Source organism: Balaenoptera acutorostrata, chromosome 2 (assembly GCF_949987535.1).
Source record: "Balaenoptera acutorostrata chromosome 2, mBalAcu1.1, whole genome shotgun sequence".
Lineage (NCBI taxonomy): Eukaryota > Metazoa > Chordata > Mammalia > Artiodactyla > Balaenopteridae > Balaenoptera > Balaenoptera acutorostrata.
The window spans coordinates 2330263-2344400 of NC_080065.1; the positions used below are offsets into that span (position 1 = coordinate 2330263).

General features: G+C 46.3%; 1 protein-coding gene across 1 annotated transcript in view; it reads left to right on the plus strand.

The window, feature by feature from the left end:
- LOC103000418 (cilia- and flagella-associated protein 221-like) overlaps nt 1-14138 on the plus strand; it is a 78248-nt gene that overhangs the window by 44659 nt on the left and 19451 nt on the right. Inside the window, exons 8-14 of the mRNA XM_057539718.1 lie at nt 2218-2377; nt 4584-4668; nt 4752-4863; nt 5026-5134; nt 8023-8110; nt 9855-9944; nt 12422-12520. Coding sequence (XP_057395701.1) covers nt 2218-2377; nt 4584-4668; nt 4752-4863; nt 5026-5134; nt 8023-8110; nt 9855-9944; nt 12422-12520 — 743 coding nt within the window. The remainder of the gene's footprint in view (nt 1-2217; nt 2378-4583; nt 4669-4751; nt 4864-5025; nt 5135-8022; nt 8111-9854; nt 9945-12421; nt 12521-14138) is intronic.

Genomic DNA, 14138 nt, shown 5'->3' on the forward strand with positions numbered 1-14138 from the left:
ATCAGCAGCTGAAAGAAGACTTGGAGGAAGGGCTTTCCAGGCTGGGGAACGGCGATGCCAAGGCCCTGGGGTGCCGGAGCCCGTGTCTGGGGATTGGAGCAGAGGCCGCTCTCCTCCACGTGAGCCCGATGTCCCCGTCGCTCAGACAGCTCCTTGTGCTTCACTTGCCTCCCCAAGGCTTGCTCTGTATTCATGCCACGACTTGAGAGTTTATCATCTTCACTTGCTTATTCCTTTTTGTTTGCTATCCCGACTAGCATGTAAACCCGGGGAACTCCGGGACTTTGCTTTGTTTATTGCTGTGTCTCAAGTGCCTAAAAGAGCGCCTGGCACCCAGCAGTGCTCAGTGAATGCTTGGGTGGCTGAATGAAAGGGCTGTGCGGTTGGCACAGAGAGCAAGGCAGAGGCTGGGCCAAGATTCAGAGGCCCTGGATGGGAAGGGGGGATGCCAGGCATTTATGAGGGTGTGTACAAGGCCTCTGCAGGGACCATAGAAAGACCCGATGCACCGGGACAGAGGGAACCACCTAGAAAGCAAAGCAGAGAGCCTTCAGTGGAAGTCAGAAACGTGAGCGCCTCTCACACTTAGGGCATTGACCCACCCTCCCTCGCTGCCTCTTATTTTCCTTTGCATGTTTGTTGAGCACTTACTGGGCTCCAAGTGCTGCTGGTACCAGAGGTACAAAGGAGAAGGAAACACCGTGTGATATCTGACTTGGGAGCTCCTGAAGATTTGAAAGGAGAGAAGCAAATTACACAAAAGTATAGGGAACTGAATAATTTGGACACAAACTTTTATGTGTGTTCCTTGCTTTTCCTTGTGGCTTACGGCATGAACATTGACATGTGGGAATTAGCTTAAAGATTACGGTTTTGGGAATTCACTTCTGAGTCAGCAACGCTGATTGATAGGTATATGTTTATATAACTGACACAATCGAGTTATTATTATAAAGGATTAAGGTGGTAGTTGGATAAATAAGATCAATGTAAACGTGCAGAAGTTGATTCACATGTATTTAATGAAAAGACTATATAAAGATAATAGAAATACTGGTGTTTCTCATGGGAACAGTGTATTTGTGTGTGTGTGTGGTGTGTGTGTGTGGTGTGTGTATGGTGTGTGTGTTTGTATGGTGTGTGTGTGTGGTGTGTGTGTGGTGTATGTATGGGGTGTGTGTGTGTATTTGTGTGTGTGGTGGATGTGAGTGTATGGGGTGTGTGTGGTGTGTGTGTATGGGGTGTGTGTGTATGGTGTGTGTGTGGGGGGGTGTGAGTGTATGGGGTGTTTGTGAGAGTGTATGGGGGTGTGTGTGTGTATGGTGTGTGTGTGGTGTGTGTATGGTGTGTGTTTGTGTGTGGTGTGTGTGTGTGGTGTGTGTGAGTGTATGGGGTGTGTGTGGTGTGTGTGTATGGTGTGTGTGTGTGGGGGTGTGAGTGTATGGGGTGTGTGTGAGTGTATGGGGGTGTGTGTGGTGTGTGTGTATGGGGTGTGTGTGTATGGTGTGTGTGGGGGGGGTGTGAGTGTATGGGGTGTTTGTGAGAGTGTATGGGGTGTGTGTGTGTATGGTGTGTGTGTGGTGTGTGTATGGTGTGTGTTTGTGTGTGGTGTGTGTGTGTGGTGTGTGTGAGTGTATGGGGTGTGTGTGGTGTGTGTGTATGGTGTGTGTGTGGGGGTGTGAGTGTATGGGGTGTGTGTGAGTGTATGGGGGTGTGTGTGTGGTGTGTGTCTGTGGTGTGTGTGTGGTGTGTGTGAGTGTATGGGGTGTGTGTTGTGTGTGTGTGTGGTGTGTGTGTATGGTGTGTGTGTGTGTATGGTGTGTGTGTGTGGTGTGTAGTGTGTGTGTGTGTATGGTGTGTGTGGTGTGTGTGTGGTGTGTGTGTGTATGGTGTGTGTGTGGTGTGAGTGTATGGGGGGTGTGTGGTGTGTGTGTGTATGGGGTGTGTGTGAGTGTATGGGGTGTGTGTGGTGTGTGTGTGTATGGGGTGTGTGTGAGTGTATGGGGTGTGTGTGTATGGGGTGTGTGTGTGAGTGTATGGGGGTGTGTTTGTGTGGTGTGTGTGAGTGTATGGGGTGTGTGTGGTGTGTGTGGTGTGTGTGTGTGTGGTGTGTGTGGTGTGTGTGTGTATGTGTGTGTGTGTATGTGTGTGTCAGCCTCTTTGCCGGGACTTGGCAGGAAGAGAACGCATCACGTTTTCTCATGTCTTTCCTCCCAGGAATAATACCAGCGAACGGGAAGATGGATGTGACAGTGACGTTTACCCCCTTTCAGTGTGGGATCGCACAGATAAAAGTGCAGCTGTGGATTTCACAGTTCAACTCTCAGCCATACGAGTGTGTCTTCACCGGCACGTGCTACCCCAACATGGCTTTAAAGTACGGCCGCCTGGGGGGGGCTTCTGTGTATTCTTCAAACTTTTTCAAAACCCCAGGTTTTCCTTCCTTTCATTCTGTGTTTCTTTCTTGTAGCAGAATGCCATCAAAAGCGTACTTAATTAATGCCTGAAACTAATATACTGTTTTATGTCAATTCTATGTCAGTTTTAAAAACTTATTTAAATGATGAACCTTCATAAAATACACTTAAGATACAACAGCAATGCAGAGGATATCTTTGCACTTGTAGCAGTAGTTGCTTCTGGCAAGAGGGGAAGAGATGACTGAGGAAAGGAAAATGTCACAGTATAAACCCCAACCTTGGAAAACCCTTACAAATATTTTGAAAATGATAAAGAAAAAGTTTGATTTTCTCCTCTCCCCTTCAAGCACAGGTACACATCACACAGTAACATCATTAGGCATATTAAATAAAGTGGAGTAACAATCTAGTATCTGAATAAGAACTAGCTCCATGGTTTATTATATATTTATGTTATTATTTTTTTTCTAAAAAGCCAAAGCAGCTTAAGTCAACTATAGAATACTCGTGTGGCCCGCTGAGCCCAAATCTTGCAAGTTCCCACGGTGGAACTAAATGAGTCAGCCGATGAAGAAGCAGCGTTGGCTGTAAATGGAAACCGGCGCTCATTCTCCTGGCGTCAGTTACTGGCCGAGCAGACCGCCACTGGCCAGCTCGCGTCACGCGCTGCGACGCTCAGACCGCCTCCTTCACGCCATCGCCTGAGGGGGACGTTGACTTGTCCCTCTTAGACTCTGACTTCCACAGACGTGTCCGTACATACGATGGCGCTTTGCGCGGCCCAAGTTCCGTGCAGGAGCGGGAGCAGACCTTTTCTAACTGATGTTTTGGTTTCCCAACTGGAGTTTACTATCTTGTTTAGAGCACTCGATGTTTTCAAGGACTGTGTCTCCCCAGGCTGCAGGTGGGGCTAGAACAGACATTCCACCAGCAAGGAGAAAAATGACCCAGCTGCAGTGTGTTCTGGAGGCGTCATAGGTTGCTTTTTCGTTTCAGAGTTGGGTGCATGATGGATGCGTTTACACGTGTCCTGACTTTGGCACTGCCAATCCCACGTAACTCTTTAGTTTCTCGTTTTCTCATTTCCATCCTTAACGCTAGCCATCAGACTTCCTAAGGAGGCTGGGTGTTTGGCCGTTGCTGTTCATTTTCATCGCAGTATGGTTGCTTTAGGAGACTGGGTGTTGACACCCTCAGAAATCTGGGGTCGTTTCCCAGATGTTTACGGCAGAGGTGGTATCAGAGCTCTGTTGAGATGCAGATGCCGGGCCACAGCTCACTCGTCCCCGCACCTCACAGCGCGTCAGGCAGGGTGGACAGGTTCTCCCGTGCCGTGACCTTTCAGGACCCTCACACAGGCCACGTCAAGTTTGGGATCGCAGGCCTATGGCCCGTGTTGTGCAGTGGGGCCGGGTCAGTAGGCGCTAGGCCAATGCACCTGGCATGTCAGAATGCGTGAATGGTCGCAATCTCTCACCTTACCTCTGTAACGTCATGGACACGTGTCATCCCACAAACACGTGTTCACACATTCTTGCTTAAGGAAATGCTTTCATGGGTAGCATTTATAAACATACATGATTCTACTACATCTCATGATAAATGAGCAGTTTCTGCAGACATGGAAGCAGCCATGTCTATACCTGCCTATGTTTAAAGCAGTTTTCATTCACAGTAAAGATCTCAAACGTTAACCTGAATCACTTTATTTTAAAGATCTTGCTACAAACAGTGGGCAAAATTATTCTTTTACTAGGAACATGAATCAATGTAAGAGTTTTTAAATGTGGTAAGTAAATTTCGCTGTGGAAAACCAACAGCCCAGAAATGAATTATGCTGGACGCTGAGAGCATTTTCCAGCCTGTCCTGTTTTCCACTTGCTATGTTCTTTGAGAACATAAGGAAAACAGCCATCGAACAGCTGTTTGTATATGATTATGCTCTGGTATCCTGATCTTGCGTTTATTTTAGTAAACCACTGTTTTAGCACTCAGATTGATTTTTAGTTTAGATATAGTATTGATATTTAATGGAGTGTAAGTCATGGTATTATTGGAAAGAACTAAAATTAGGAGCCTTGAGTTGTTGCATTACATACTAATTTAATAATCTGTTTTCAACTCTAGCTTAGAAGAATTTGAAAGATTAAATACTCTTTCTAGGAAAGTAGTTGTACCTCCAGAAAAGGCAAGGACACATGTACATTTTCACCGACTGCCAGCAAAGGCAAAGCCTCCCAAGATTAAGGTAAAGTAGGCATTATGTGAACCACGATGGAAGGAATGACAGAGAAGGCAAATAATGACTTTTCCCTCCTGGTTTGGTCTCAGGAAATCGAATATCAGAACTTGAGATTTCCAGTAGACTTATCGAATCCATTTGCTGTGGCAACTGTTCTCAACCAAGAACCAGGAAAATTGAAGATTAAAGAATTAAGAGAAGGTAAGCAGTTGGTCCTCCGTAAGTCAGCCCCTGGGCAGAATCTGCAGCAGCAGCAAAACTCAGTTAGATCGCTGTTATGTTTTGCCATTAGAAATGTGTTTTTCTCTCATCCAGTGATTCTGATTTGTTTACTGGTATAATCGTGTTTGCTCCCTCCCTCAGTTTTGGACCAAGGCACTGAGGTTTCAAAAACAAGACAGATGAAGGAAGCACTCTTTGAACAGAAAGTCAGACAGGACACTAACGAAGAGCTCAAAAATCACCTTAAGTGGTAAATATTGCGCAATTATTTGCATCAAGTGACGGTGTTTTTGGTAATGGCTTTTTATCCATGAGACACAATGAAATGTAATACCTTTTTATGCCCTCTGAAAAATTTGATTATTCTCTCCCTTTAATGGACCTTCTGTTTCAGAGTGAAGTTTCTATTGGGAATAAACTAATGTGACCAAACCATGTTGCTTCCTAAGCATGACGAGTGGCAGAGCCAGAGCGCACCCCGCTTGCTCAGGACCGATTGAAGTGACAGGCACCCCGGGTCTCGCCCCGTCACCACTCCCCCCACCCCGAGCCCCCTGTGTCCTGGGCTGTGTGCCCCAAAGGCCGTCCGGGGACCCCGGCAGTGCAGGCTGGGGTCGGGGAGGCTCCCAGTGGGGGTTTTCAAACTCACATGCGGGGCTTCTTCTTTGTGCTCCTGCAAACAAAATGGAACCCTTTTTACAAATTTTTACCATATCACACCAGGCATATCTACGTGTGCAGATTCAGCTGAAGTAACTTTAGAAACTCTTAAACTGAGTTCAAACAGAGACTCCTGGAGGGACTTCCCTGGCGGTCCAGTGGTTAAGACTCTACGCTTCCACTGCAGAGGGTACGGGTCCGATCCCTGGTCGGGGAACTAAGAGCCCACATGCCACCCAGACAGGCTACGCGCCCTGAGCTCTGGGGCCGGCCCAGGTGTCCCCACCCTGCCACCCCCTCAGGAAAAACAGCCCCTTCGGTGAACTCACAGAATCCTGTGTGAGTCTGTACTCGGGGTCTGGCCTCAGTTGAATAGGGCGTATGCCAGTTTACCCAGGACCATTTTAAAAAAATACTCTTTCCCTGTTGTAAAAAAAGTGGACACGTTGTCATTTTAGAAACTTGAAGGTTTTTTTTTTTGAATGTAGAAGAGGAAAAAAAAAATCACTGTTAGTCCAGTGACCACTGTTAACCCTCGTGTTTTCCCTTCCACCTATGCTTCTTTGTAACAGACTCGAAATCACAACCGAAATTTTGGTTTTTGTTTATTTATTTATTTATCTATTTATTTATTTATTTATTTTGGGCTGTGCTGGTTCTTCGTTGCGGTGCATGGGCTTCTCATTGCAGTGGCTTCTCTTTGCTGTGGAGCACGGCCTCTAGTAGCTGTGGCTCAGTAGTTGTGGCACACGGGCTCAGTAGTTGCAGCACGCAGGCTCAGTAGTTGTGGCGCATGGGCTCTAGAGCGCAGGCTCAGTAGTTGTGGCACACGGGCTTAGTTGCTCCGGGGCATGTGGGATCTTCCCGGTCCAGGGCTCGAACCCGTGTCCCCTGCATTGGCAGGCAGGTTCTCAACCACTGTGCCACCAGGGAAGTCCCCCCTGAGCCCTTTGAAAGCAAGTTGCAGGTACAGTGCCATGAAGCCTCACCCCTAAAGGGTTTAGCACGTAGCTCCTAAAAGCAGGGACGTTCTCCAACATCACCATAATCACTTCCAAGAGGTTTACCATTGATGAAGCACCAAATAATCAGCCTATGTGCAGATTTACCTTGTTGTCCCAGTAATGACTCTTATACCAGGGGGCTTTGGTTTTTGGAGTGGGGAATCCAAGGTCCAATCAAAGATCATACAATTTGTGTGGAGTTTTCATGTCTCTTTAGTTTCCTTTAATCTAAGACAGTTCTCCAGAACTTTAAAAACCACAGCTACTGTACCTCTTTTTTTTTTTTTTTGGCCGAGCCATGCCGCTTTCGGGATCTTAGTTCCCCGACCAGGGATCGAATCCGCGTCCTCGGCAGTGAAAGCCGAGAATCCTAACCACTGGACTGCCGAGGAACTCTGCTATTATATACTTTGAACACGTATTGGACTCCATGATGGGTACATTACATACCAGAGGTGTTTTAAGTGTGATAAAATTCACATCACATAAAATGAACCATTTTAAAGTGTAGAAGCCAGAAGTTCTTAGTACGTTCACGGTGTTGTGCAACCATCACCACTTATTTCCAGAACATTTGCATCCCTCCAGAAAAGAAGCCCGTCGTAAGCATGAAGCAGTCACGCCCCGTCCTCTTTCCCCAGCCCCTGGCGACCACTAACCCACTTTCTGTCTCTGTGGCATTGCCCCTTATTTCATATGAATGCAGCCATAGAACACGTGGCCTTCAGTAACTGGCTTCTTTCACTGATCGTGTTTCCAAGCTTCATCCACGTCACAGCACCTGTCCGTACTTCATTCATTTTTATGGCTGAATAAGATTCTATTTTATGGACATACTACATTGTGTTTATTCATTCATCAGTTGATGGACACTTGGGTGGTTTCCGCCTTTGGGCTATTTTAAATAATGCTGCTACGAACATTTATATACAAGTTTTTGTGTGAACTTATCTTTTCAGGTCTCTTGGGTGTATGCGTAGGAGAGGAATCGCTGGGTCGTACGGTAATTCTATGTTTAACTTTTTGAGAACAGCCAAGCTGTGCTCTACATGGCTGCAGCATTTTACGTTCCCGTCCGCAACGTACGAAGCTTCCAGTTTCCCACCTCCTTGGCAATTCCTGTTATTTCCTCCGTTACGATTGTTGTCACCATCATCATCATGAATCGTCACAGCCACCCGAGTGGGTGAGCCGTGGTCCGTCGCTGTGGTTTTGATTTGCATTTCCCTAATGACGACTAAGGTTGAGGATCCAGGTTTTTTTATTCATAAATATTTTAGTGTGTGTCCCTAGAAGATGAGCTTCATCTTGTGGAACACATTATTCACCCTAGTTGTGTCGCTGTGGTCTCTGCAGCTTCTCTACCCCACGGTGTGTCCTCCCTCTTCAGCTGTGCAGTACGGCTAAGACACTCCATCCTGAAGTTGACTATGGTATTCTGATGGGTTCTGGACGCTGGTTTTTTTCTCCCCAGGCAGGTACACCTCGGTAAAGATCACATGTCCTTTAAATTTAAAAAAGACCTTACTGAGGAGCGGCAGAGAGTAAACAACAAATACAAGGTCAGAAACACTGCTAATTCGATGTCATTTATTTCACTAAATATTGTGAATTCCTGCTGTATGCAAGATGTCACATAAGGAGAAAAAACCTTACACTTAAGTTGGGAGGGGAGGCTGATAGCCAGCCCACGGTTAACTGTAAATCGAGGCTGCCTGTGACTGTCACCGAGACCGCTGCTAAGCAGTGTGGGGCTACCGAGTCCAGCTAGCAGAGGACTCGTCTAGCTGGAAAGCTTCCCAGAAGACACGGTATAAGTTTGAAAAGTAGTAAAGAGGAGAAAGGCGTCCAACTTAGAGGCAGGGAATGGCTCCAGTTCGGGCTGGAATGCTGGGTATGAGCTGCAGAGCACGAAGGTGAGAGAGACCCAGAGACGGTGACCAGGAGCAAAGCCAGAGCCAGGTCCAGACCAAAGGCGGAGGCCGAGCCCTGTGGCAGGAAACCGAGCAAAAGCGAGAGGGAGGGAGGGTGCAGAGCAAGTGGGCACGAGAGCCGCACGGCCCAGACCCTTGGGGGCGGCGACTTCTTGCTCAAGGGAGACGGCCAGTAATGCTAAATTCTGAAATGTTCATTGTAAATGAGTAGAGTCTAAATAAAGGTACAAGAAATTTCCCTCCTCTTTCGTCTAACAACGCATTTGCCAATCCTTTCTTTAAATGCCCTCTATTTTATTTGACTTTTAGTCGTCATGGAGGTCTGGGTCTCTCCCCACGGAATCTGTAATTTGAACCTAAGGTCCCCAGTCTCACACTCAACCTCCGGCTGCATGCAAATCGGACCGGACAGCTCACCGCCCTGGTGACAATCACAGACATCTGTTCTTGTTTTCTTGATTGCAGTAGAGTTGATTTACAATATTGTGTTAGTTTCAGGTATACAGCTCAGTGATTCAGTTACACACACACACACATACATCTATTCTTTTTCAGATTCTTCTCCCTTAGAGGTTATTACAAAATATTGAGTGTAGTTCCCTGTGCTCTCCAGTATGTCCTCTCATTTTCGAGTAGGGTGTTAATGTGGTGGTCGGATTTCTTCCAATTTAGTCTATAAAAATGTTTGTGAACAGCATACCTGAAAGCCAAGCTAGTTTTAGAAGTTACCTAACACACGAATAACAAAAACCACAGAGAGGCAAAGCTAACGCAGGTTTGCAGGTGCCCGGCCCTCCCGCCGTGGAGGCAGGTGTGGGGAGACACTGCCAAGGCCGGCGGCCTTCCTGGGGGCACCAGGCAGTGCCAGTGGCTCCGGGGTAGGGAAGATGGCTCGGGGGCCAGGGAGCAGGCGGCGGGGGACACCTAGCCACGGAAGGGACAGACCCCCCACTTCCACCGCCCGGGAAAGCGAAGGGATCACGTGCCTTTGTTAATACCTGATACTTGGATCATCAGCTCTGAGGAGCTTAAAGCTTCCCTGGGAGGTTAAATTTCTTTTAAAAGAAATCTCTCTACTCCCGTGTCACACGGTTTCCTAAGATCCATTCTGTGAATTTTAAATGCCTCAGAAATAATGTCCAGAGACTATCCTCTAATTGTAAGAAGAAGGTATTGGGTTTGTGCTTCTGTAGAAACTTTCCATGTTTAAACAGTAAGTGTACTTAAAACGATCATTTTAACCACCACTCCCAGCGGAACTTCATGGGTGGATTGGACCAGTGGCTTAATGGGTTTCTACCAGTTTCAACGAGAAATACAGTTGTGTGCCTTTGTATTCCATTTTAACATTTTTGATGATTGAAAACCCCAGCTAGATAGAGGAGATCCTGTTTTGGATGACGAATTCCAGCGACTCAAGACAGAAGTTCACCCCAAACGGGTTGTACGCGACCTGGAAGAAGTAAGTAACTTTCTTTATTTGGAAGCTAATTATCAGCAGCTCTTTATATGCTTATTTTTTAAGCATATAAACAATTTTATAGAAATCCTTTTACCAAGAGATTTTTAATAGTTTTTAATTTGCTTACCTTTCGGAGTGTTTTTTCTTACTACATATCCACAAGTCAGGCATCAACTTGTAATTAATGTTTCCCTTGAAATTAACAGCCTTGTATATGGGCCCTGCTTCCCACACCTCCAATTTCTCCTCTTGGTCTCCTTTGTTCTTCCCCTTTGCTGCCCATGCCCCTGTCCGCAGGTCCTCGGGGTGGGTCCCTGGGTGGGTTCCTTGCCCCCTCCCCTCCCCTTGTAAGAAGACAGCAAGTCAGACGCCAGAGCTCTGGCCTCAGCTCCACCTCGGATTTGGGACCCGGGAAGAGCCCTCTGAGCCCTCGTGCCTCGTGCTCAAACGTGAAGTGGGGACAGCAGCCCCCCCCCCCACCGGAGTTTCCTCTGTCATGTGATAGTTTCTGGTTAAAACCCCAATTTTTAATTTTTTTTACTTAAAAAAATTTTTTGAAGCATAGCTGATTTACAATGTGTTGATTTCTGCTGTACAGAAGTGATTCACTTATACATATATATACATTCTTTTTCATATTCTTTTCCATGATGGTTTATCACAGGATATTGAATATAGTTCCCTGTGTTCTACAGCAGGACCTTGTTGTTTACCCCAATTTTTAATTTTAACAACGAAGAAATGCTTCCTAGTCTCCCCACCTCCACCATTCTCAGCTTTCTCTTCTGGGTCTGCACGTCTGCACTGTTTTTACCTCTTTCTCCCCCTGCCCTGTCTCATCTGGCCCCACAGTCCTGCTAGGCGCCCTTCCATGAGGCCAGCCCCCGGTCCCCCTTCACGGCTCACCCTCAGCTCATCCCGCAGGTGAACCGTTTGTGTTCCGCCCCTCCGCCCTCTCCTCCGCGGCCCACTGCCCGGGCCAACGCAGGACGGACTCACTTCCGATGACTTTGTCTTCACGTTGCTCCCCTGTTCAGTGCCCTGCAGCGCCCAAGGCTCTGGCCGGCGTCACGACACCCCCAGACACCCTTTCCTTCCCAGTCATTACTGATCCACACACGCTTGTGCCCCCGGTGCGCGGGCTCCACGGGGGACCACGCGGTCTGGCCTCCTGCTTCTGCAGCATCCCAGCGCCCGACGCAGGGTTCTGATTTCTGTGTGACTTCATTCTTCCTCTCTAGACTGTACATTTCTTTCTTTCTTTCTTTTTCTTGATGTAATATTCACAGTTTTCTAAAAAGAAAACTCTTAACAAATGAGGGAAACAGAAGCTTTTGTAAACTCATAAATTGTTTTTTCAAAAAAATTGCAGTAAAAGTCATTCTAATTGGGGAAAAATTAGAAGTACTGTATATACAAACAAGTACAAACTCTTTTATTCAATATTGTGTTAGAGGTTCTGGATAGTACAGTATGATAAGAGAAAAATACAAGAAAAGTTAAGTATTGGAGAGAAAGAAATAAAAAGATCATTGATTTTATATGATATAATTAACTATGATTGTAGAAAATCTAAAAGCATCTATTGCCAGATTAATTAAACCTACTGAATTTGTAAGAGAATTTGGCAATTGCATATAAAATCATTATACAAGAATATCTACTGTATTTTCATATACAAGAAATAAAACGTTAACATATAATTTAATAGACATGTAATTTATAATAGCAAGCAAGTACCTAGAAGCAAATCTAGCAATTACAAAACTTTACATTAAAACAATAACAAAGATCTAAATAAATTGAAAGATATTTATAGACGTTTCATAGAAGAGAATAAGCATTGTAAAGATGTCACCTTTTTCCAAATTGATCTACAGATTAAATGCAATCCCAATTAATATCTCAATAGGCTTTGTCATGGAATTTTATAACTCTTTAAGTACATATATATGTATATATACACAACATGAACATGAATATTATGTATATATACGTATATATATGAAAGAGCGAAGACTCAAGAATTTTTTTTAACTTAAAATGAATAAACCGGGGGAGAGGACTTTCTCTGAAGGAGACAAAGCTTTATGACCAAGTTAGATCATTAAGGCAGTGTGGTATTATTGGCATACGGATAGACAAAAGATAAATTAAACCAAATAGAAAGACAGAAACAGATCCACATATATATCGAGTCTTGATATATGATAGATGTGGCATTGTAAGTCACTTGAAAAATGAGATTAGATTGTACGTTTCTTGAAACCCAAATCTTGTCTTTCACTTTTGGTCCCTAGCCCAAGAAGTGTTCCCTATAATGCTATGTACACCAAAAGTGCTTAATAAGTGCTCATTAGGTGGAAGAACAAATAATAACTTGGTTTGGGATCCAACTCTGAAACATTTTTATTAAATGCTTTTATGCCAGGAGTTAAAATTTAAATCTAACATGCGCCTATATTTTGTGTTCACAGAAAACCAGGGAATTTCATCCTAATTTTGATCCGCTCATAAATAACACTTGGGTCAACAGGTTCTGGGTGCAGAGACGATTTCAGCAAGCAGCACGCAAGGTAAGTCTCAGCATCAGGTTGAAAATTTAATTTCTTTAGTTATCAGCACAGGGAAATTGAACGGTGAGGTTTTTTTTAATAGCAGCTTTATTGAGATGCAATTCACATGCCTTATAATTCACTCCTGTAAAGTGTACAGTTCAGTCGTTTTTAGTAGAGTACGGCCATCACCACTGTCTGATTTTAGGGCGTTTTTATCACTGCTTAAAGAAGCCTGGTCCCCAGCAGCAGTCGCTCTCCATCCCCCACCCCCTTCCCTGTTCACTTTCTGCCTCTGTGAATTTGCCTATTCTGGATGTTTCGTATACACGGAATCCTACAATACATGGCCTTTTGTAACTGGCTTCTCTCACTTAACATGTTTTCAAGGTTCATCCACGGCGTAGCATGTTTCAGTACTTCAATCCTTTTTCAGGATGAATAGCATTCCATTGAACGGAGATACCACACTCTTTATCTAGTCATTGGTTGAAACATTTGGGCTGTTCTCAGCTTTTGGCTGTCATGGTGAGAATATCGGTGCTACAGACATTTATGTGCAAGTCTGTGGACGTGTTTTCAGCTCTCTGGGGCGCTCACCTAGGAGTAGCATTGCTGGGCCGTATGGAAGGGTGCTGGCTAGTGATTTCTAGAGAGGCCAGTGGGGCATGGTGAGAACATCGGTGCTACAGACATTTACGTGCAAGTCTGTGGACGTGTTTTCAGCTCTCTGGGGCGCTCACCTAGGAGTAGCATTGCTGGGCCGTATGGAAGGGTGCTGGCTAGTGATTTCTAGAGAGGACAGTGGGGCATGGTGAGAACATCGGTGCTACAGACATTTATGTGCAAGTCTGTGGATGTGTTTTCAGCTCTCTGGGGCGCTCACCCAGGAGTAACATTGCTGGGCCGTATGGAAGGGTGCTGGCTAGTGATTTCTCGAGAGGACAGTGGGGCATGGTGAGAACATCGGTGCTACAGACATTTATGTGCAAGTCTGTGGACATGTTTTCAGCTCTCTGGGGCGCTCACCCAGGAGTAGCACTGCTGGGCCGTATGGAAGGGTGCTGGCTAGTGATTTCTCGAGAGGACAGTGGGGCATGGTGAGAACATCGGTGCTACAGACATTTATGTGCAAGTCTGTGGACGTGTTTTCAGCTCTCTGGGGCGTGCTCACCCAGGAGTAGCACTGCTGGGCCGTATGGAAGGGTGCGGGCTAGTGATTTCTCGAGAGGACAGCGGGGAGCTCCTGTGCCCCTCAGCCTCGACGGCCCATAATGGGTGTGAGGCGGCCCGCTGGCCTGGCTCCGCCTCCCTTCCCCAGCTGCCCGCCCTCACCTTCTCCCAGCACACCAGCTCGTTCCCCGCCCCTCAGTGCTCCCCTGAAATCCATCCCCTCTCCCTTCCCTCTGCCCACACGTGTCCTCCGGGCCAGCTCAGCATACCCCTCCTCCAACAAGCAGTCCCGTAAGCATCAGCGCTTGGCCGTCTTGCGGTGCCTCTCGCGTCTATGCTGCCCGTCGACCTCTCGTCCCAGCCACTGGAGCGCGGCTGCCTGGGGGGCAGAACCCCTCCCGCCCCCGCCCAGCAGGGAGACCAGTGGTGGAGACACGGACTCTGCAGACAGGCTGCTTGCCCTTCA